The sequence below is a fragment of the Pleurodeles waltl genome, chromosome 6 (genome assembly GCF_031143425.1).
Source record: "Pleurodeles waltl isolate 20211129_DDA chromosome 6, aPleWal1.hap1.20221129, whole genome shotgun sequence".
NCBI classification, from domain to species: domain Eukaryota; kingdom Metazoa; phylum Chordata; class Amphibia; order Caudata; family Salamandridae; genus Pleurodeles; species Pleurodeles waltl.
This window is the reverse complement of record NC_090445.1, coordinates 161,957,280-161,981,795: the sequence shown is the minus strand read 5'-3', so window position 1 is coordinate 161,981,795 and position 24,516 is coordinate 161,957,280. Positions and strand designations below refer to the sequence as shown.

The window sequence follows — 24,516 nt, the reverse complement described above, 5'->3', positions numbered from 1 at the left end:
CGGTAGACACCGCCGCGCTCAAAATACACACACTTCTACAAAACACCGCCACATTGGACAATTCCAAATACACACACCTGATACACATACAAACACCACTCCCACACACCCAACACAATATAAAACACACACCCACATCACCCACAAACCCCTATGACCAAATATTTGAGACGAAGGCGACAGAGAGGGAGCACAGCAATAGACAACCCCACCACACAGAGGCACACAACACCATCAACCACACAACATCCACGCACAAAACACCCCACACCACTACACATCACCACACTCATCACCACATACACCACCCCACACATCACCTACACCACCCCATGGCACGCCAAAGACACCCCAGGTTTTTGGAGGAGGAGCTCAGGGTTATGGTGGAGGAAATCGTACGGGTAGAGCCACAGCTATTTGGATCACAGGTGCAGCACACCTCTATAGCTAGGAAGATGGAGCTATGGCGAAGAATCGTGGACAGGGTCAACGCAGTGGGACAGCACCCAAGAAATCGGGAGGACATCAGGAAGAGGTGGAACAATCTACGGGGGAAGGTGCGTTCCGTGGTATCCAGGCACAACATCGCGGTTCAGCGGACTGGCGGCGGACCCCCACCTCCTCCCCCACAACTAACAACATGGGAGGAGCAGGTCTTGACCATCATGCATCCTGAGGGCCTCGGAGGAGTCGGTGGAGGAATGGACACTGGTAAGTCAAATCTTAACTATCATATCCCCCACCCTACCTGCATGCTATCACACACCCCCACCCTCACCCCTCCCCTATCACTCCAACTCCTCACTAATGTACTAATAACACAAACCACACATCCCAACACCAAGCCCTGCATGACACAACAAAGCATGGACACCCATCACTAAAGCATGCCCACTGCACATACCCATAATACCCCCTAACCATCATCACACAAGCCCCCACACAGGAATGCTAGCACTGGGGTACACGCTCACCCACCCATTGCACACCATGACACACACAGATGCAATAATCATGCTTTTATACCCCTGCAGGACCACTATCTAACGTCACCAGACAGGAGGGTCCAGACATCTCTACCCCACCCACAGAAGAGGCCCACAGTGATGACAGCAGCTCTGGCCAACTGGATCCAGATGACCAGCCCAGACCATCGTGGGACTCGGGACAGTCGGTTCCCCTCACACAGGCACAGCCCAACACTGACCTTCCACCCTCTGGTAACACCAGCACAGCACCCATCCAGCGGGCCCATACCTCCGTACCCAGGACACGTCAATCAGCTGTGTGTCCACCACTACAGGGAACCCAGCATAACCCACCACCCCAACAACAACAGGGACCTGGGGGCAGTGGTAGTAGGCACAAGGTCCAGGGGATGGAGGCACAGGAACATAGGGGAACTGGGAGGGCTGCTGTGCGACAGGGGGTGGACAGGCCAAGGGAACCCACTCTCCATGAGGCCCTCTCCTCCATCATGGGAGCATACCACCACTCCCAGGAGACGATGGCTACGGTCCTGGCCAAGTTTGAGGAGACCCAGCGCATGCAGGAGGAACACTATTTGGGCTTCAGGGAGGAGCTCAGAACCATCAGCTCCGCCCTGGGCACCATCGTAGGGGTGCTGTAGGACATACAGAACACCATGAGGGACACCGTGACACTCCAAGGGGCCCCTGACACTAGCCTGGATGATGAACTGCCCACCACCTCCCTCGGCGCTAGTGGACAGGACGCCCCGCCACAGGACCACCACACCAGCACCCCACCCCCTGCAGACGGAGAACCACCCCGCAAGCGGTCCCTGAGATCCAGGAACAGGACAGAGCACGATGGCAAGACCCCCGCCAAGAAATGAGACAACCCTGATTGTCATCCCACTGTCCCACTTTGTTACCCTGTCCATATTCGAACTGCCCCAGCTCCACTTCTTATTCCCATATGGGCAGTGCACCTGTGAGACTAATAGACTGGACATGGACATTCCTCCACCATCACCCATCACCATTTTGCCACCCCGTCCAATAATTAGCACGTCAATAAACACCCTTGAACCACAAAACAATCTGGAGTCAGTCTGTGATTTTGAAAATGTGTATTATCTATGACAATGACAAAATCCTTTAGAAAATTGTAATGTAAACATACCTATGTCACACATCACAAGTCCATGAAGGATGCAAGCAGATGACACACGTTGGTAACCACATCTGTGAAACCGTAATGGAAATGTACAACTCAGTTACCAAATACTGCTTCAAATTGACAGACAGGATAGAGGTAGAAGTGTGAAAGTAAATGTACTAGTAAAGAAATTGATCTCACCTGTGTGTCACTGGAAATATTGCTGTATGACAGAGTCCCTGTTGTCAATGTCTTCTTCCTCAGCTTCCTCCCCATCACTGTCAACAGGCTCCACAGCTGCCACAACACCGTCATCTGGACCATCCTCCTGCAGAAAAGGCACTTGGCGTCGCAAAGCAAGATTGTGAAGCATAGAGCAGGCGATGATGATCTGGCACACCTTCCTTGGTGAGTAGAATAGGGAACCACCTGTCATATGCAGGCACCTGAACCTGGCCTTCAGGAGGCCGAAGGTGCGTTCGATCACCCTCCTAGTCCGCCCATGGGCCTCATTGTAGCGTTCCTCTGCCCTGGTCCTGGGATTCCTCACTGGGGTCAGTAGCCATGACAGGTTGGGGTAACCAGAGTCCCCTAATAGCCACACCCGGTGCCTCTGGAGTTGACCCATCACATAAGGGATGCTGCTATTCCGCAGGATGTAGGCGTCATGCACTGAGCCAGGGAACATAGCATTTACCTGCGAGATGTACTGGTCTGCCAAACATACCATCTGTACATTCATCGAATTATAACTTTTCCGGTTCCTGTACACCTGTTCACTCCTGTGGGGGGGGACCAGAGCTACATGGGTCCCATCAATGGCACCTATGATGTTAGGGATATGTCCCAGGGCATAGAAGTCACCTTTAACTGTAGCCAAATCCTCCACCTGAGGGAAAACGATGTAGCTCCTCATGTGTTTCAGCAGGGCAGACAACACTCTGGACAACACGTTGGAAAACATAGGCTGGGACATCCCTGATGCCATGGCCACTGTTGTTTGAAATGACCCACTTGCTAGGAAATGGAGCACTGATAGCACCTGCACTTGAGGGGGGATTCCTGTGGGATGGCGGATTGGTGACATAAGGTCTGGCTCCAACTGGGTACACAGTTCCTGGATTGTGGCACGGTCAAACCTGTAGGTGATGATTAAATGTCGCTCCTCCATTGTCAACAGGTCCACCAGCGGTCGGTACACCGGAGGATTCCGCCATCTCCTCACATGTCCCAGCTGACGGTGCCTAGGAAGGACAACAGCGACCACAGAGTCAACCAATTCAGAGGTATGTACCCACAGCTACACAGAACACGACACAAAATACAAAAAGCGTTCTGTATGTGTGTTGAGTCCAGGCCTAGGTATGTGTGACGCAGTTGAAAATGAAGCCATGTGGGCCCCTGAAATGGCGGATGCCTGACCTCTAAAGTAGGACAATGGGATGTGAGGTAACTGCGCTGTCGTTGTACACCGTCGCGGTAGGCGGTTGTAGACCGCGGCGCAATGCTGCATTGGTTAACATTGGACCCTATGTGTCCCAGGAGCCAATGACGAAGTGCGCAGGCGGTGATGATACGCACTGCCGCGGACGTCACCGCCGCGGACGTCACCGCCATTTTCTATCTGTTGAATCTCGATACCTGATCTTCGACAGGAGAGGACCTACACTGCAAGTGCTGCTGTGACCTCGGTCTGGAAGAGACAATGGCACGTGCGTCTGGGGAAAGGGCCCCTGCCTTCACTGCACAGGAGTTGGAGAAGCTTGTGGACGGGGTCCTCTCCCAGTACATGCTACTCTACGGTCCTCCAGACCAACAGGTGAGTACATAGGGTGCAAGTTGTATGGGCTATGCCTGGGTGGAGAGGGCTGGATGTAAGTAGGAAGGGGGCAGAGTTCTGCGAGCATGAAGGAGTGTGAATGTATGTGCCACATGGCAAGGGCAGGGATGTGGGCCACTCACTTCGACGGTGCAGTTGGTAATGACTTCTCTTCTTCCCCTGTACATGTCATGTAGGTCAGCGCCCACCAGAAGAAGGATATTTGGCGTGCCATCGCCAAGGACGTCCGGACCCTGGGGGTCCACCAGAGACGGAGCACCCACTGCCGTAAAAGATGGGAGGACATTCGCCGCTGGAGCAAGAAGACAGCGGAGGCTCAGCTGGGGATGGCCTCCCACCGTGGGAGGGGTGCCCATCGCACCATGACCCCCCTGATGTTCCGGATCCTGGCGGTGGCCTGCCCTGAGTTGGATGGGCGCATGAGGGCATCACAGCAGACAAAAGGGGGTGAGTACACTCACATTCTCATGACTTTGCGTGCAGTGGAGGGGTCTTGGTGGGGGAGGAGGGCTGTGGGTTTCCCTAGGCCAGGGCGAGTTCCGTAGGCTAGGCCCCTCCGTAATGCAGGACATGTGGCACTCCATCCCACCCCTGTAGAGTGCCAAGTACAGTTATACATGCCCATGTGTCATCTATGTGTGCAGATGTCCATCATAGCCATGTAGGCCATATCCCAGGAACTGCATCTGTAGAGGCCAAGAGCACGGCGTAGTGCATGGCGCTGCTGTGTCTGTATTGTCTGCCAACGGTAGCGGTAAGCCATGCACTCAACTTGTATTTCTTCTGTCCCCCCCCCTTTTTGTGCTCTCCCTGTGCATCAGCATCATCAGGCGGAGGTACAGGGGCACTGGAGCACGAGGGGGCTGCATCCCACATGGCCATGGAGGGCTACACCACGGACTCTGAATACAACAGTGGGACAGAGGGCGAGGGGAGATTCATGGCGGTCACCGGATCAGCAAACAGTGACACGGACTCGTCCTCCGATGGGAGCTCCCTTGTGGTGGCGGCACCACCTGTGCCCCCCACTTCTACAGGTACAGCCGCCACCCCCCCTACCAGCACCGCCCTCCCAGCAGCCCCTCAGCCTTCGCCCCATGCCCGCTCACCCAGGAGGGTGGGCATCACCTTCGCCCCAGGCACCTCAGCCCCTGCCCCTGTCACCCCTGCTGCCCTCAGTGAGGAGGCCATTGACCTCCTCAGGTCACTCACTGTTGGGCAGTCTACCTTTGTGAATGCCATCCAGGGTGTAGAAAGGGAGTTGCAACACACTAATGCATTCCTGGAGGGCATTCATTCTGGTCAGGCTGCCCATTATCGAACCCTGCAATCTCTGGCCTCAGCACTGATGGCAGCCATTGTCCCTGTGTCTAGCCTCCCCCCTCCAACTTCCTCCACCCAGACCCAATCCCCTGTACCTCAGCCTATCCCAAGCACACCATCAGACCAGCCTGCACACACGTCAACACACAAGGGCAGCTCAGGCAAACATAGGCACCACACATCCCACAGGCACTCACACAAGCATCACCCACATACAGACACAGCAACATCCACTGCCTCCACTGTGTCCCCCTCCTCGTCTCCATCCTCCCTCCCAGTGTTGTCTACACTCTCACCTGCATGCACTACCACTACAGCCACTAGGACTCGCACCAGAACACCCAGCACCTCACCCCGCTCACCTGCACTCACCACCCCCACTCCCATTTACATGTCCCCTGTGTCCTCTCCCAGTGTGCCTGTGACGCCCCCTCCCAAAGTACACAAACGCGGGCACACACACACCCAACATCCATCCACCTCACGACAGCCTCCAGAACATGCACCTGCACCCAAAGCATCAAAAGTTACACCTCCTACAACCACCTCCTCTTCCTACACTCCCAGACCCCCTTCAGCTACCCGTCCCAGTGTTCATCAAAAACTTTTCCTGAGCAACCTTGACCTCTGTCCCACCACCCCCCCCCCCAATTCATAGGTCCCGTACTAGCACCTCAGCCCAAAAAAGTCCGGTACCAGTGGTGCCTGTTAGAGGTATGTGGAGTGCACCGGGCACCAGGGCAGCTAGTGTGACACGGAGCCAAAGCACTGCCAGTCCACCCCCTGTGAAGCACCAGAAATTGGACAGTGCCCGACGGGAGAGGGTGAAGACTCCTGCCGGCAAAGCCGCTCACAAGGGTCCTGGGGGGAGTGTCGAGTCAGCTGTGACTCCTCCCAAGGTGGGGAAGGGGCAGAAGAAGTCGACAAAGTCTGGGAAGAGCAGCACGGCGGGGAAGGCAGCCATCCTCCCCGCTGCCCAGGACGCCACCGTCAGCCCCATCGTCACTGGTCCGGAGACTACCGCCAGAGTCAGTGCCCAGGAGGGCAGCAAAATCGTCACTGGTCCGGAGACCACCGCCAGAGTCAGTGCCCAGTAGGGCAGCACAATCGTCACTGGTCCGGAGACCACCGCCAGAGTCAGTGCCTAGGAGGGCCCCGGCAGCCACAGCCCCGCTGGGCAATGAGGGACCGCCATGGCACACACCGCTGCACAGGTCAGAGACAGCAAAGTCAAGCACCGCTGAACAGGGCAAGCACCGCTGAACAGGCCAAAGACCGCCATGGCAAGCACAGCTGAACAGGCCAAGCACCGCTGAACAGGGCAAGCACCGCTGAACAGGGCAAAGACCGCCATGGCAAGCACTGCTGAACAGGGCAAGCACCGCTGAACAGGGCAAGCACAGCTGAACAGGGCAAGCACAGCTGAACAGGGCAAGCACCGCTGAGCAGGGCAAAGACCGCCATGGCAAGCACAGCTGAACAGGGCAAGCACCGCTGAACAGGGCAAGCACAGCTGAACAGGGCAAGCACAGCTGAACAGGACAAGCACCGCTGAACAGGGCAAAGACCGCCATGGCAAGCACAGCTGAACAGGGCAAGCACCGCTGAACAGGGCAAAGACCGCCATGGCAAGCACCGCTGAACAGGCCAAGCACCGCTGAACAGGGCAAAGACCGCCATGGCAAGCACCGCTGAACAGAGCAAGCACCGCCAACTCAAGCATCGTTAGCCCATGTGCGGCAGGGGCAGTGATGGAACTGGGACCGTCACGGGGAGCGTGATGCACTGTGGGCACCAGTCCCCCTTCAGAACCAGTGGAGAACAGCATCCACTACCTGAGTCCTTAACAGGATGAAGCACTCTGGGCACCAGTCCCCCTCCAGAACCAGTGGAGGACAGCATCCACTACCTGAGTCCTTAACAGGATGAAGCACTCTGGGCACCAGTCCCCCTCCAGAACCAGTGGAGAACAGCATCCACTCCGTCTGTCCTTAACAGGATGAAGCATTCTGGGTACCAGTCCCCCTCCAGAACCAATGGAGACTGTTATCCACTTGGGAGTCTGTGGCTTTGCACTCCCCAGGATGGTACAGTGGGCAAACCACCCACTGCAAATACTTGAGAGACTGTGGCTTTGCACTACCCAGAATGGTACAGTGGGCAAACCACCCACTGCAAAGACTTGTGAGACTATGGCTTTGCACTCCCCAGGATGGTACAGTGGGCAAACCACCCACTGCAAAGAATTGTGAGACTGTGGCTTTGCACTCCCCAGGATGGTACAGTGGGCAAACTACCCACTGCAAAGAGTTGAGAGACTGTGGCTTTGCACTCCCCAGGATGGTACAGTGGGCAAACCACCCACTGCAAAGACTTGTGAGACTGTGGCTTTGCACTCCCCAGGATGGTACAGTGGGCAAACCACCCACTGCAAAGACTTGTGAGACTGTGGCTTTGCACTCCCCAGGATACATCAATGGGCATGGAGCCCCGTCGTGGATGTAGCGTGGTGCTGTCATACGGCTGAGGTGCCCCCACTTCCCTTCCCCCTGAGGTGCCTGTTGTATTTCTATCTGATGCCCCAGCAGTGTTCTCTCCGTTTCTGGACAGGTATCATGTGTGGGCCTCGCCCATGCATTTTGGGCCCAGTGGTCACAGTCATTGAAATGTGCATACCTGCACTACTAATCGTGATGTATATATTTGGAATGTGTATATATTTATGAATATATGAGCTTACTGTATTTTGATACATTACAATGGTTGTACTGAATTCCCTTTTGTCTTTGCATTCTTCCGGAGGGGTTGGGGGTTGTTCCTGTGATGTTTGGAAATGCATTGGTGTGTATGTTGTAGTGTGCGAGGGTCGGGATGGGGTGGGGGTGTTGCGTGTGTGTGTCCCTGACTTTTGCCTCCCCCCTCCCCTATGTCGTAGGTGCAGTACTCACCATTGTCTTCGGCGCCGCCGTTGCTGATGTTCGTAGAGGAGCAGGAACACAATCGCAGGGAGTATTTGGAGTTCCGGCTCCATGGTGCCCTCCTTCCTCGTGGAGTGTGTTAAGGTGAGCATTTTCCTATTGCAAAAGCTGTTTCCGCCGTGTTTTTATCCACGGTGAATCCGCCCCGGAAAAGGTGGCGGATTGGCCTGTTGTAATGCTGTGGGCGGTACTTTGTCTCCCGCCTGTCTGTTGGTGGTGACCGCTGCGCTGCTTGTCTGTACCGCCGTGACGGTTGGAGTGTTAAAGTGGCTGTCTATGTTGGTGGTTTCAGCCACGGTCATAATTCCCTGTTTGCGGTATTACCGCCGCTTTAACACCGTCCGCCAGGGTTGTAATGACCCCCCGTGTGTATATTCACTCTCTGGTTGCTAAAAGCTTAGCTTTGATTTTGCAAGACTTCTGTTCTGAATCTGTTGGGGGTGCCAGGAACTAGAGGATGGTGGAAAAAGGATAGTATACTCCCTAAAGCAGACTCTAGCTTTCAGATCCCAAGTTTCGTGTGGCCGGAGACTACAGTCATCTTTAAAATGCTCAAAGTGGTTAGGTTTAACTCTGGGAACCTAGCTCATTGGTTATGAAATTCTAAGGGCTAAATACCACACACTATCTTGTGCAAGAAAAAAATGTGACACCAGCAGGCACCCACTTCAGAACGCTCCTGGCCCTGTAGACGATCAGAAGAGGAATGAACCTACTGTCTGAGACCTGCGAAGATTCTAAAAGACTGGACCTGCTCTCCTCCTTGCCTCCAGGTCAAAGAACTGGGCTTCAAGAGCCATAAGGGTGACCTCCTGTTAAAGCTGTAGGGACACAATAACTTATGAGGGGCCTTTTCCTTCAACTGCTCAGCTGACCAGCGGCAACTGGACTCTCCTGTTGGGCTCTGCCTGCCACCCTGTGAGTCTCTAAGTGCCTCCCCTGAGGTGTTGGGGGACTTAAGAAGTGTGGTCCCGTGATGCATTGGGACCTAAAGGACTAAAGTGAGAAAGTAATAAATATGACCAGGACAAAGTGGTTAGTTTATCCGATCTGCTCCATCACGGACAGTGTCAAATTGCACCTTGGTCTAGTTCTATTGTGAACATTGACTATCACTAGCACTTTGGGCTCCTGGTGCAATTTCTATTTAAAACTTTAAAAATAGATATCTCTGGTTCCCCTTATTGGGTTATGGGTGTTGTGTTCATAAAAAAAAAATCCTTACTACTTTTGGGAGTTTTATTGTTTTGCATTTCGACTTTTATACTATTTTAGTATTTTATACATTGCCTCTAAGTTACGCCTGCCTGGTCTGTACCATAGGTACCCGGGGGTTGAGGTCAGTATAATTTAGAGGCTTTAGGAGTTCCCTATCAAGGACTGATATTATTATTAGAGGTGAATACTTACCCCCTTCAACTGACAACCCAATTTCTCATCAGCCCACTAACCATCTGCATTAACTCACATCCCCCCACTAATGTCCGCTCCTAACTTCAGTTAATTTAATCTATCACAAAAGATTGGAATTCTTGCATGTAATGGGTTCCTTGATAATAGGGGTGGGCAGAACATGCATTATTTCACTATGATGAATTACGCTGAATTACATAAACACTGTGAGATTCCGCTGAGTTCTGCGAGTGGGAGGAAATCGACACGTCGGCTGCCAGCACTGATTTTTAAGTGCCAGGACCTTGTTCCTAGCTGAAAAATCAGCACAAATGGCACCGTAGCTGCTGCTCAAGTTGGTTTTGGTGTCACTCAAGTAGGTTTTTTACTCGAGCTGCAGCTTTCTCAACTATAACAGTCACGACCACCTGCAACAGGAAAATCTTGTCAGGTGCTCTCCTAGCACCCAAAAATCATGCTAGAGGGTGCCAATTCTCGCTCCCCAACTTACTGTTAATGAACAGCATGCAAGATAAGACTACCACAAGTCGGTTGGCGGAATTTGCCCAGAACACCCTGTTATATGTGTAGCGTGGAGTGGCCAAAAATTAGAATTTATCACTCACCCCTACTTGATAGCACAAGACTGATCCCAGTGACCAACATCAACCAATAACCATTGGATTAATGGTTACCTTGTGATACGTTACTCACCACAAAGTGCTTCGGAGCATCAACAGGGCTAGTAAGTGCTATGTAAATACAATTAAAATACAACAAAATCTAAAACAATGCTCTTACCTAGCACATCTACCCGTTGCTCCTTGATTTTATCAACTGCTGCCATCACTGACTGCTGATCTGTGATGTCCATCTGCAGAATCTCCAGGGTGCTGGAATGACAGTTCCGTACACACTCGAGGAGGCGCTGCTTCTTCGACAGGTTCCGCATTGTGGCATAGACTGGCTCAAGGAGGCAACAAGATGGACAGACAAAACAATGGATCAGCCAGGGCTCCAAATAATATTTTTTAATTTGACCATTTTTAGACATCACTCCCTAATTCTGTGATTGTGTCTTTTTATACTGTAGACCACCAAAGAGCATAATATGTATTCTTCCGTTCCAAGAAAGAATTATCCAGAATTGTATCTTCATAACAAATGAGAGAAATTAATAAAATAGTTCCATGACCCTCCCTATTTTATAACATCTAATGTATCAAGAAATAATTGTTGATCTACCCACCACACAATTTCACTTCTGTTTTGGCAGAGTGATTTTCTAGTGATACTAAGGTAAAAACTGCAGTGCCATAACACAAGTGAATCTTAGAGTACGGAGAGAAAGGATGCTTTACATTTGCACCAACATTCCACGTGCACCACTGCTACATGGATCATGGTTGCACAAACGGCACATTGATCCTGTTGACGGGCATACACAGGGGTGTAGCTTCAGGCGGTGTGTGGGGTGGTACACCCCCTAACAAATATATTTTTTGATAAGTTGTTGGGTAAAGCTGCTTTTAGTCGGGTATTGTGAGATGTCAGTCGGATTTTAGCAGGAATTTTTATATAAACAGACAAAAAATTCATACACACTCTCTCACTCTCTGCTTTGAATGTCTTCAAAAAGAATTATGTTTTTTTTACAAAATATTGTGGTTTGTCTCTTGGTACTTGTACCAATCCGCATTTCTCTACCTTTATGCTGCCCCTTAGGCCCCTGTCATGCACCCTTCTTATAAATGGTTTTACACATTATGGCCCTCATTACAACCTTGGTGGGCCACAGAGTTTCCGCCCGCTGGCCCAGCGGGGATGTCGGACGTAGCATTGCAGCCGGCTCCTAATGGAGCCGGTGGTGTTGCGGCTGCGCGACGGGTGCAGCTGCACCCGTCGCACTTTTCACTGTCTGCTGTGCAGACATTGAAAAGCAGGGTGAGGCTGTGCCTGGGGGCCCCTGAGCTGCCCATGCCAAGTGCGTAGGCAGTGCAGGGGCCCCGCGACTCCCCTTCCCGCCAGCCTTTCCATGGCGGTCTCTACCACCATGGACAGGCTGGCGAGAAGGGGAGTCATAATCCCCAGGGCAGCGCTGCAAGCAGCCCTGCCCTGGCAGATTATAACCGCTGGGACAACGATGGCGGGAAACTGCCGGTCCGGTCATAATATGGCGATTTGTACCGCCAGCCTGTTGGCGGTACAATCGCCAAAACAACCCTGGCGGTCTTTGACCACCAGGGTTGTAATGAGGGCCTATATGCCAGTCTGATTGTCAGAAAATCTGAAACTCACACCCCTAAAATCTTACTGACCAAACTACACCCCAGCCTGTTGAATGCAGATTGTTGTCATCTCCATGTGACTGGCTAGTTGACTGTTGTGACTGAAGCTGCCACCTTAAAATTGTGACTCTCAATAGAATCTGCAACATCACTGAAAAGGCAAGCACCACATTCTTGCCAACAAAGTTGTGGAAGAGTGTGCGTCTGGCTTTTACACAGCACACAATCTACCAATACTGCATACAAAACTGTTTGCTCTAAATGTGTATTTTACACACACACACACAATTATCCACAGTTCACACAGTGAAACTGAAAGCTCAGCATATGGCAGCCAGGGAAAGTCAGCTGAAGACAACACCAGCTCTGAGGATGTACATCCCTCTGCCTTCATTCCTGTCTGACCGACTGGTATGCCTGTGTCAGTGGTGTACCGGCTGCCTGTGATGATATTCCGCATTTAGTGCATTACAACCTATAATTGTAGTTTGATTTTATGAAGGCTTTATTCCCTCTGCTAAAGTGGTACTGCGTCTACTTTTAAACAAATAAATGCCTCGTGTGACGTGGGTGTTTCACTTTCCGTACGGGTGGACTCTGTGCCTATTGCTATACATATTTAATTTAATGGGATTCAGCTCATAAATATTACCATCACTTTGGCTGATATGTTTATAAATAGTTTGCAAATTTCAAATCTACATGAAGCACTATGGATTCTGTACTCAGGCCCATGGTCGGATTTTTATTTTGTGAAACTTCTACATTTTAATAAACAGTACTTTTTACCTTCACCCACTTGTTTTCCATTCCAATCTAAACACTCCCCCCCCAGTTAGTTTCAATCCAACAAATTGGCCTACATCATTTAATGGACAGTTTATTTATAGCGTCATTACTCACAGAGTTCATTCAGTCAGAGACGTTTTTGTTCAAAGTTAGCTTTGCATCAAATTGGCACGGTCCTTTTCCAAGCTTTTAAGTGCCTTTAAACAAAGTAATCACATTGTGTAATAGCTTAATTGACTGAGTACTGGGTAGTTCTAATAAGACACTGATCATATAAATGAGGAGCTGTAGGGAAAGATGTGGGTAAAGGTCTAACCTTCCTAAACTCTTAGGACATTCGAGGGCAATGCTTAATTGGGTCAGAGTTTGCTGGGGGGGGGGGCAAAGCACTTATTTATGGGCACTGACACTTTTCATCATCAGGATCTGACAAAGAGCAAGACAGAGGAAGGAAAAGGGGAAAGGAGGAGGAAGAGGAAGAGAAAAATAAAAAATAAACAGGTACCATTGCAAGAAGCAGTGAGGAGAAGGCACCTACAAGAGTGAGATAAAAGGGCAGGGAGTGCCGAGTGGTGCATTAAAGAGGGATGAGATCGTATCCAAGTCTCAGTTGCCTTGGGATTTCGCAATCACAATATCAATTAGGGCTGGAGGTGGGCTTCCGCCAAGCATTTTATTTAATGTTGAGGTGGCTGCAGGGAGTGCAGCAGCCATCCAGAAACAGAAAGACCCAAAAATGTTTGAAAAAAGACTGAGACATTGATTTTTTTAAAAGGCTTTATTGAAAAAAAATTATGACAACCACTTTGATTAAACATTGCAATGAATGAAATTATATAATGTACATTTGATTATAATTATTGGTGACTTTGTGATAAAGATAATAGGTGTGATTTATATATGTTAATACCCCCCAGTCAATGCGAAAGACAAAATGGTGGCTACAACTTTTCTGTCAGGTTGCGGCCAGCCAATCAGGGCTTTGCTTTTCCCCTGGATCCACGAATCTGCATATTTATACATATATTTATATTTTTTTTAACTCTAAGATCTCTGAAACTACTGAACGAATTTGCACTAAATCACAAAAAGCACTAACTATAACGTGCCTGTCACCTTTGTTTTTTTAGTGAAAAATAATATATAAGTATATATATATATATATATATATATATATATATATATATATATTCAATTTAAAAAACAAAGGTTTCAGGACCATTATAGTTAGGCTTACACTTTAAACGTACAAAACCATAGAAATTCAGCTGTTTTAGTTAGAGTTGTTTCAAGGAACTATAACTTGTGCCCTAAGGATACTATAACTCGCGCCCCCACCATGCACAGTTATCTGATCGATAATTTTACTGCACATATTCCAGTGACATTATCAATAATGTTATGAAAGATGTTATGAGTGCTGTAATTTGTGGAATAATTAGCAGTGCATGGCGAGGGTGTGAGTTATACAGTATATACCTTAGGGCACGAGTTATAGTTACTTGAAATAACAATAACTACAACAGCTGAATTTCTATAGTTTTGTACGTTTAAAATGTGAGCCTAACTATAACATCACTATAACTTTTGTTTTTTTACTTGAATTTCTAATGTATTTTTAATTCTATTTCCTGACTATAACGTCCATGAACCTTTGTTTTTTTAAGTGAATGTCTATGTTTTTTAGTGTAAAGTCATTTTAATTACTATATGGTAATCCAACCACCACCGTGCATGGCATTCAGCCTTCAACCACCCAACCTCTGCGATTGGCCGTGCGCAGCAGGGGTTGCCCATAGGACCTGTGGCGAAACCCTATAACTACCCAAACCAGCGCTGTGCACAGCCTTTGGCTGTGCGTAGTGGGGTTTGGCCACAGGTTTGCATGCCACCCCCTCTCCTGACCGATTTTGGCCCCCGGGATCCCATCCCCCAGGGCCCCGCCTGATTATTAATTTTTTGAAGAGGAGGCCGCATGGCTCCCCCTTTCCACGGCCAGTCTCAGCCCTGGAGGCCCCATCCCCCAGGGCCCAGCCTAACTATTAATTTGTTTGGGAGGAGGGGGACCACGTGGCCCCGCCTCCCCAGGGCTGATCTCAGCCGCAGGGGACCTCATCCCCCAGGGCCCAGCCATTTGACCTGGGAGCTCCCCAGAGCACCCGGTCACAATGTTGGGGACCACGGGGGGAGCCTGAAGGCCCCGCAGTCCCAGTCAGCTTCCTACCTCCTGTGGGAAGCCGACATTTCTGTCACAGAGAGGGAGTTGCTAAATTAAGTTGACAATCTAGTTGAAGGCATCTTGAGTAGCAGGGTATCAGTAATGGCTGTTCTAATTACTAGAACATCTTGGATAGCCGTATGCAGAACTTCCACTTGGTTTTTGCACTGTGCAACTGTATCTTGAAAAAGGACAACTTGATGTCTTGAGCGTAACGTATTGAGATACTGTCACAAAGAGAGGCAACCGAAAGCAAATATGAAATGCACAGCTCAAAGAGGTGTAATAGTTAATTTAACTCAGTCTAACTACCGTAGAATGAGTGCTGTGGTGGGAATGGCATCTGTTCCCAGAAGGTGCTAGAGGTTGACAAAAGCAATTCAACCCAATCTTCATTGAACATGTTGCACACATCATTTAGCACAAGTATAATTGGCCTCCTTTCATAGTTGTATTAATTTGTTCCCTTGTCCACTTATATCACATATATAATCTCATTTTCTTTCATATAGTTATTGGATGAGGACAGAATTTTTCAGTCTCAAATGTAATTTTTGTAAGATCTTTAAGCCAAGATATATTTTGTATTAGGGGGTATCACCCATCAGGACATTCTGAAGGCAACAGCACAATGATATCATACAGAACACATTGTACATTCAATGCCAATCAATAATATTCAGACCTCTTTAAATATTATTCATCAATTAATCACAATAATGTTTTTCAAGTAAATCCTTCACATTGATGCCTGTAACTAACATCTGAAATAGTATGTTATCTATAATGTTTGGGTACCTTTTGCCTTCAGTTAAAATCCATATTCAATTAATAGTTTTACAAACTTAATGTTTTCTTCTCTGGAAATGTATGATTTATAAATAGAAGCGTCTTCTAGTCACAAAAACATGTCTTCCTTATAACTCACCACTGTAGCATCTCATTTCTAAATGATAATCATTGCTACAAAAATTAATATTCCATGCCTGCACAATTATTACTTCCACTATATTTGGCCTTTGGAGTGGATTGCAATGTAAGTTTGATTTTGAAGTAGAACAACTTGGATTTTATTTCCAATTTATGTGATGATTCTTTAGCATACATTTGACACAGGAGTGGTGGTCCCCTCTTAGAGCATTAATCCTGGTATGTATACTGCCCCTGGCTATTTTAAGTACCCCAGTATCTATGGGCCTGATATTTCCAGCACTAAATGCAGTGTAGAAGCGGGGGCAGAAGCACAACCAGAACTGCATGATGAGTATACCATGCTTTCCTGTCCTAATCCTGCCCTGCTATGCCAACCAACCTGCTAACTCCCACCACTGCCCCTCCTGCAAACACTGTCCCTCTGCTCTGAGCAGCTGGAAATGTAGGCAGATTTGTTCCTGAATTCGGTGGCTTTCTGAGGACAGACCTTGTAGTTATAGCACTATTTTGGTGCAAGGATACCGGCCAAAATTGTATACTTTGGGCCCTCTGTCAACCAGCAACAAAATATGGGAAACTCAGAATGAGGTCCTTAGGCCCATTTTTAGGTCGAGCGTGCAAGAGCTTTGACCTGTTGTGAGTATTGCGGCTTTTAACCACGCCCATGTCACGCCCATCCCTTTCACTTGTTGGTGTGCTTACCTTTCAAAAATCACTTGATGTCATTGGTAAATGCTTCACGTTTGTCCCACCTTGAGGCTGTTTTTGTCATACCTTGCAGACTGCCCGTTATATGGATAATTGCACGATTGCCGATATACTTCAGCGTGAACTAACTATTTTTTTTGTCTCTCCCCTTCATGCTGCATGGCGGCCGTGTCAACCACAGCATGAACAGTCACAATAGCGTGAACTTGATCGGTGGTATTGAAGCACTGGTCATATTGTTCACAGTTACCTAATCAGAGTCATTTCTTGTGGCTCTCACCTTAAAACACTTGAAATTGATCAATGCTTTACATAAAACAGAAATCCTCAAAGCGAAAGCAGCTCTCCTGGCACAGCGGAAGAGCCGATACTACAATATTCACTGCACTCTGGAAAACTCGACCCATAATGCTTTGCAAGCATGCTTTTTCACAACATGTTTGCCCATAACTCAGCCTGTGGTGGTCCTAGGACAATGGGGCCACCACCAAAACATTCAGCATTACGCACTCTTTCTGTCTAGGTCATATCTGGGTCCCCGCACTACGGTTGTGGGGACCCCAAACTAATAACCCCGCCCACCATGCAGGGTCTTTCTAAGAATTCTCTTGGCTGGAACTTTTGTTTTCCACCTGGGAATAGTTTGTAATATTGTTGCTATAGGTCTACCACCCTTGAAAATATGTAATGCACTATGCTCTCTAGGGGCTACATATGTGATTACTCTGCATTGTTTATTGTCATTTTCTTTTTGTAGTACTTGATGTCATTTTCCTTTTTTATCTGGTTATGTCCTCTAGGGGCTAACTATCTAGTTACATGACCATGTTTCTTACAAATGCTATTTTCATCATGTTGTCCTCTAGGGGCTGTTCTAAGCATTGCAGCCATATCAACATATTAAAATAACATGTCCCATAATGCTTTGCAGGGCATTACTTTTACAAAACATTTTTGCTCATAACTCAGCCTGTGGTGGTCCTAGGACAATGGGACATCCTTCAAAACATTGACCACTGTGTTCTCTTTCTGTCTCCATCATCTCCAGGTCCCCACACTATGTTAATGGGAACTCCAAAATAATAACCATGCCCACCATTCAATGTCTTTTAAGCTTTTTCATGGCTAGAACCTTTTTGTTTTTTTTCCATTTAGGAGAAGTTTTGTTTTAAAGGCCTGCTTTGTAATATTGTTGCAGTAGGCTTGCTAGTTCTCAAAATGTTCTTTAGGGGCTAAGTATGCATTACTTTCTTATTTTTTTTCATGGGGTTATGCTCTCTAGGTGATAGCAATATGGTACATGACCATGTTTCTTACAAATGATATTTTTATTAGGGTGCCCTCTAGGGGCTGTTTTGAGCATTACAGACTAATGCCAAACGTTTATTTCTGCTGAAGGTTTGAATGATAATTGTATATGTTTTAATAATCTCTCCCTATTACCATTAAGACCATAATTCAGGCCAATTTTACATTCTTAAGACACTATGACTGTTTGAACACTCTTGATATGTTTGGGTGATCCTTCTAGGTTATTTCTCCTCTGTGGGGGAATTGTGCTAGCCAGCCAGCAACTCTGATGGTGGGGTGGTGAAAGTGGTATTCTACAGGAATTAGCATGGCAAATTTAAATTAGGATGCTAAGTGGCAAAATTTTCATTGTTGGCTGCAGGTAGAGGAAGAAGGTAAATGGATGTACTTTAATTATATGCAGGGCCACTGGAATTATATGGCAGGAAAAGATGAAATTTTGAGGCAGGGTTGGCCAAATTATGTGGCAAGAAAAGTCCAGTTATGAATTTACAATTCCAATAGCTCTAACGTAAGCAAATGCAAGACCTATTGCATTGCAAATGCTTGTTATGTCTAACTTGCTGTCGGCAAACAAAACAAGCATCTTGGATAACCAGATCATTTATGTTATTTTAATCTGTAGGGCAGCCGCTAACCTACATGGATTTTGAGGTCTCGCTTGACAGTGCAACTGTCAGTTGACCTTCTACCCTACACCAATATTATTAAAGTTATTTGCCTTCACACAAATGCCTATCTATGTCCCTGCTATTTACTTGTAAAGCTTCACATTACCATACAACATTCATTTAAAGCCAGACCTATTGGCATTCCAAACTTTTCTCAAAGGGAGGACGCCCCTCCCACCGTACAACGAGGGGTGGCTATTTGCTCCACAACACTTTCAAGGTTCACCAGCAGGGGTGTAGCTTGGTCAGTAAATAGGCGGGGAGTGCGCTTTGGAATTTCCGACAATCAAGCTGGCATATCATTATTTGAGAAGCAGCACTTGAGAGGGACTTACGGGTCAGTCGAAAGGGAAAGGAGTGCAGATTGTTAGGGTTACCTAAAACACAGTGGGCCAGGTTTAAGAAAAGTGGTGCTGCACCCAGTGCAGTGCCACTTTTTTGCGCCCCTTAGTGCCCTCCTAACGCCACCATGTGTGTGCCGTATCTGGTGGTATTTAGGGAACTTGCGTAAAAAAATGTTACGCTAGTTCAGAGCTTTGCAGGATTAGCGTCAAAACTTTTTACACTAATCCTGCAAAACCCATTGAGGCCCATTATTAATAATGGTGTGCCTCCTTTTCACCCCTGCTCTGAGCAGGCGTTAAAAGTGCAGAAAAAAATTATGTAAAGAAATTTCTTAGCTTTCTTTGCACCATTTTTTGCCCCCCCCGATGGGGAAACGCCCCCTTTGCATACATTAAGCATGGCGCATGCATGATGTAGCACAAAGGGTTACAAAGTGGTGCAATGCATGCATTGTGTCACTTTGTAAATCTGCAGCTGCGTTTTGGGCCATCCAAAGTCACATTAGTGTAAAAAAATGACCCTAATGTGTCGTTAGATGGTGGAAGGGGCTCTTAAATCTGCCCCCGTATTTTGTAAAATAACCATGTTTTAAGACCTTTACAACAGAGACAAGAGTTTGTGTGTGTGTATATTTTTGTCTGAGTATTAAAAAAAATCCAGATGAAATTCGAGAGACACCTTACCATACCCGACTAAAAGCTACTGTACCCAACTATTTATTAAATAGTACATTTATTAGGGGGCTTAAGACCCCAAACACCCCCCCCCCCCTGAAGCTACACCCCTGTTCACCAGCTACATACGGCCCCTGCTGAGCACTACTGTCTAAGATTCTGAAATCTGCTAAGCTGTACATTTCTAGAACTGAAAGGAAGTGGAATAGAGAATTGGAGGGATATACTTAAAACATTGTGAAAAGTGCATTTAATGCTTTTAAAAAATGATAGGCTGTGCTCACAAGGGGCGGGCGGGTTTGGCGTGCTGGGGGGAGAGGGGGAGTACATTTAATATTTTTTTAAAAAATCACATACCTGATCCGCGCTGTGCCGCCGCTCCTCTTTCCATCACAGCTGCAGACACAGGCTCCCAGACAATGCTGCTCAGAGCAGCGTCAGGATTGGCTGGGAACGCCCAGCCAGGGCGCTCCCAGGCAGACTGGGAGAATGTGCCTCCTGTCTCCAGCCCGGCAACACAGTGCCAGGCTGGAGAGAGCACACTGCGCAAGTGTGTTTGGTCGACCTAAGACAGCCGGACTAACACACATGCACACTGAGGGGAGTACACTCTGTACTCCCCTTGTCTAGGTCACCCTACAAAACCCCGCCCCTTTCACAAGGAAAGGATAATAAACATAGTTTATTATCCTTTCATTGTGAAAGGTTTGCAGCTTCTGGGTGGTTTGAAAATAAACATCACGATAGTTTGAATTAAGTGTAAAAACTATACCTTTTCATCAAATTTCATTGCAAAAGTGTGCTTCTGAACAGTTTGGACCTAATATTTTTCAAATATCTATTGGGTACTGAAACCTTCAAAACACTTCTGTGGAAAGGCCTGGTCAGAGGGCAGTCCATAACATATTGGTGTGTTTGATGAGTGCAAATTCACAACTGTCTGTAAAACCAATTTTTTGTAGCTACTTTGTTTACAAAACAATGAGGTAAAAGCATCGTGACACCCTCTTTTTCCAAACTTTTTTCAGATTTTGATCCTGGGGTGAGAAGGCAGTCTTACCTCCTGTTCAGTTTGAAATATGTATTTATAGTCCGCTTTGTTTCTAAGTAGAGTGGATTTCACGTTGTAAACAGTGTTCATAAGAGCACCTGTTTCTTGACACTTTACATCAGTGGATGCAGATTTTGATACAAGACTTCAAAGAATCCACAGTGCTTCCATGTCCCCACACCTATCATTGTTGTAAACCATGTAGGATAGTAAAGTAGGTTTCTTAAAGGGGACCTTACTTCTATGCCAAGAACAGTTCCATGTCCCAAAGGCTTGTCCCCCTAGAGCCTCCTGTTTCAGTACAAGAGTCAAAAGGAAGAGAAAAGCACAGTATAGTTAAAGAGGCGGCCTTGGCTACTAAGTGCCATCTTTCCCGGATCTGGGGAGCCGCATAGCTCTCTAGTGACCTAGATAGGTGGCCAAGATCACATTTGGCCAATATATTCAGTCCCAGAATTACCGGTTTTCAGCAGTAACACCTCAAAATATTCTTCCAGGTCCATGCATTTAATAACAAGCACAATTTGGACAAACATTTAAATATCAGAGGACCATCATTATAGTATAGGCAGTCTAAATCTGTGGAAACGTGCGGAAATCTGCAGAAGTATATTTAAATTTCTACAGGGAAATAAAATAAAATAAACTTTGAACAGCTGTGAACGATTAAAATATTTCTAAGGGCAATCCAATTAAATTAGAAAAGTACATCAAACTGCATTGTGCATTTATTTGCAATATTTCAAAACCTTTAGAAAACAACATAATTAAAACACGTAGGGTCTCTGTCACCTGTACACAGTCTAACTTAATGTGAGTCCTGATATCAATGTATGTATCCCCATCAGGCATCTCCCTTTCATATATTGTTTTCAGCATCTCTTCGTGTCCTGGATGTTTGTACGTCTAACAGCTCAAGTTCAGGCAGGAAACAGACAGGAAATAGGTGGGACATTTCCCAAATTTTAAACATTTGCAAAAAAATTGTACAGAAATCAAAAAATTTTTTTGCAGTAATGGGCCGATGTACTAACCGTGTTTAGAAATCAGGAATGTACACATTGTAAACAGGCTGATTTGTGACTGGCTAAGCCAGTCTCAAGATTTTAGCACCCAATGCATTATGAGGAAAGTTTGAGGCCCTCTAATGTCCATACGACCTTACATTACAGGAAATGATTTATCTGGCTTTTCATCCTTTTTGGTAACATTCAAACAACTTTACGAGAAGTAACTTCCCTGGTCATCAGTGACATGGATAACAGTATAAATAAATAAATAAATAAAGCCCTAATTGAAATATACGCCGTAGCTATTTTAGGTGGCTATACACTGCACTGCTCGGACTAGAGAGAAAAGGTACCGAAAGGCCCCATTTTCTGGCAGGCCAACAAGACTGTTGCACAGGCAATCACGAGCAGGGTAAATTTTTAATAATGTATTTACTATTCATATCGCACTACATTGTCCACTTTTGTCATTTGTAAACGCAGTAAATAACAAAAGTTACTTTTACCCAATTTATGGTGCATAATTTTACGGCCTTCAGGAGGATGGAAGGCTGAGCCTGCCTTGCAGAGGGGTTCAAACTAAGAACCTCCAGAGCAGCATACTGCAGTCTTGAAGCAGAGAGACCCCACTTTGCACATTTCAAAACACTCCTTCAAGGTGGAAGGCCCTGCTGATTTTGTGAATTGCAGGACTGTACTGGCAAAAGTTGTCTTTTTTAACATCGTGGCCATAGAAATCTGTAGGAAAATAAGAAATATGCATTTTCTAGGGAAAAAAAACTGTGCTGGAAATTTCAACAGTCAGCCACTGCTTATCACAATTTTGCCAGGTTGAGAAACAGTTATAGCCAGCAAGGCTGGGTGTGGGAGGAGCAGGGAAAGACCAACCAATGTACACATTGCTCAATTTGTAAAAGAGTAAGTGCCGGTGCCAAACGTTTTGCTCCGAAGCCAGCACCATCTGATGTCTGACATGCTGAATACTTTGGCTGCATAGTCTTGATTCCACCTCATGCCAGGCGTGGCCCAACCTTTAGGGTGGAGAGGCCACGCCCCCCCACCTTTTGCCGCTCATGAAGAGTGTCTGTCAGGCTGAACAAAGGTCAGCCTGACAGACACTCTTCATATTCAGATCAGGCGCAGACTCGTGGCTGCCTGAGCTGAACTTTGCTGGGCTGAGGAGGTCACAGCTCCTATGGGCGTGACCTCCTCTGCTCAGCAAAGGTGCCTTGAGGCCCTCCCCTGGGTGACGAGGAAAGCATCACCCATTGACTTTGCCGGGGGTCGCTTCAGGTTTAAGCCCTGAAGCGCACAGGGCGAGTGTCAATCAGTGACACCTCGTCACAGAGTGGGGTGGGGTCAGCAGTCTCACTGACCCCATCCCACTCTGTGACGAGGCAGGGACTACTGCATTCCATCATTGGGAAGGCAGCAGTCCCAACCCTCCTGGGACCTCAGAGCTGAAGGTAAGTGTGTGTGTGTGATCTTTTAAATTGAATGTTTGGTGTGTGCGTGCATGTTTGAATGTTATGAGAGTTGTTTGTGTGTGAAAGAATGAGTGTGTGTGTGCTTTCCGCCCACCCCCTCCCTACTAAAGCTGCTGGCCGCCACTGCCTCGTGCCACGTTCATCCACTACCAGACACTCCCTGCCTCTGGATTTCACTTTCGCAAGGTACTTTCAACCTTGCTTTCTTTCTTTATCACTGTTTTTCCATCGTTCTCTCCTTCCTCCTTTGCCTTTTATGCTTTTTCTCTTTCTTCCTCTCGGTCAAACCTTGATGAGGAGAAATAAGTGCCAGTCCGCGGTGGGCCCCACCTGCAACCTCCAGCTCACATGAAGCAGGTGTGCACGCACAGGAGGTGTTGAAGGAAACTACAGTGGCAAATGATTAATCAGTATTTTTTATTTGCCATTGATGGTGGTTGTATGCGCTTACACTGGCCAGCAGCAGCTTCAAACCCCAAACCACATTAGCCCTGGAGTATTGTTATTATAGTTAATTGCCTTTTGGCCAAAACACTTTAGAATCAGTGCTTTAAATGGGCCGGTACTGGCCGGCACTTTTTTATTTTTAGAGGAAAGAGTACCTGTACTTCTAAAAAAAACAACGTAATACTTTTAATTTGAGAGTACCGGAACTTCTCAGAAATAAGAACTTCCATTTTTTTCCATTTCAAGCACTGTTTAGAATTCAACTATCAATTTCAAGTGGACTTAAGGTGCCTAGAACGGTTTGTTAATGGTATATTTTATGACCACTGGGTTGGTAATATTTGCCAAAATGTCGTAAAGTTTAATTACATATTTCTTCAAAGCACAGACACAAGCCAGCTGCGTCCAGCTATATGCTTTTTAAGCGTGTGCGTGGGCACACGCGTGAGTGCGCAGCGGTGCTTTGCACGTGCATTTTGTAAAGGCGGGTCTGCAAGTCCTTCCTGGAGGGGGCAAACCTGTGCAATCACCGGTGGCTTAATTGGGGCCCCTCCAAACAACGTGAAGGCGGCGGGGGCGTCGGGATCTTTTTTACGCCAGTAGCACGCACGACATGGGCAGTGCTTAATTTGTGAATACAAAAGTGCCGGCGCCCAAAGCCCTTGCTCTTAAACACGCGGCTGCTCCAATTAAATGTGTAATCCTGAAGCCATCTTCGGCCTCTTCAATGCATGTAAAGACCCTCCCTGCCCCTTCTGCTCACTCTATCAGCTTTCTGCTTTCTTACTGTATGACGCTTTTTCGTTTTTCTCTCCCTCGGTCTTTCCCATATGTGTCATTTGCTCGCAGCAAATGCTTGAGGCAGAAGAATAAGCGCCGGCCTTCAAAAATAAGTGCCGGTGCTCAGCACCAGAAACAACAATCACA

General features: G+C 47.3%; 1 protein-coding gene across 1 annotated transcript in view; it reads right to left on the bottom strand.

Annotated features, from left to right (window-relative positions):
- HSD17B1 (hydroxysteroid 17-beta dehydrogenase 1) overlaps positions 1-24,516 on the bottom strand; it is an 83,289-nt gene that overhangs the window by 56,460 nt on the left and 2,313 nt on the right. Inside the window, exon 2 of the mRNA XM_069237711.1 lies at positions 10,459-10,620. Coding sequence (XP_069093812.1) covers positions 10,459-10,620 — 162 coding nt within the window. The remainder of the gene's footprint in view (positions 1-10,458; positions 10,621-24,516) is intronic.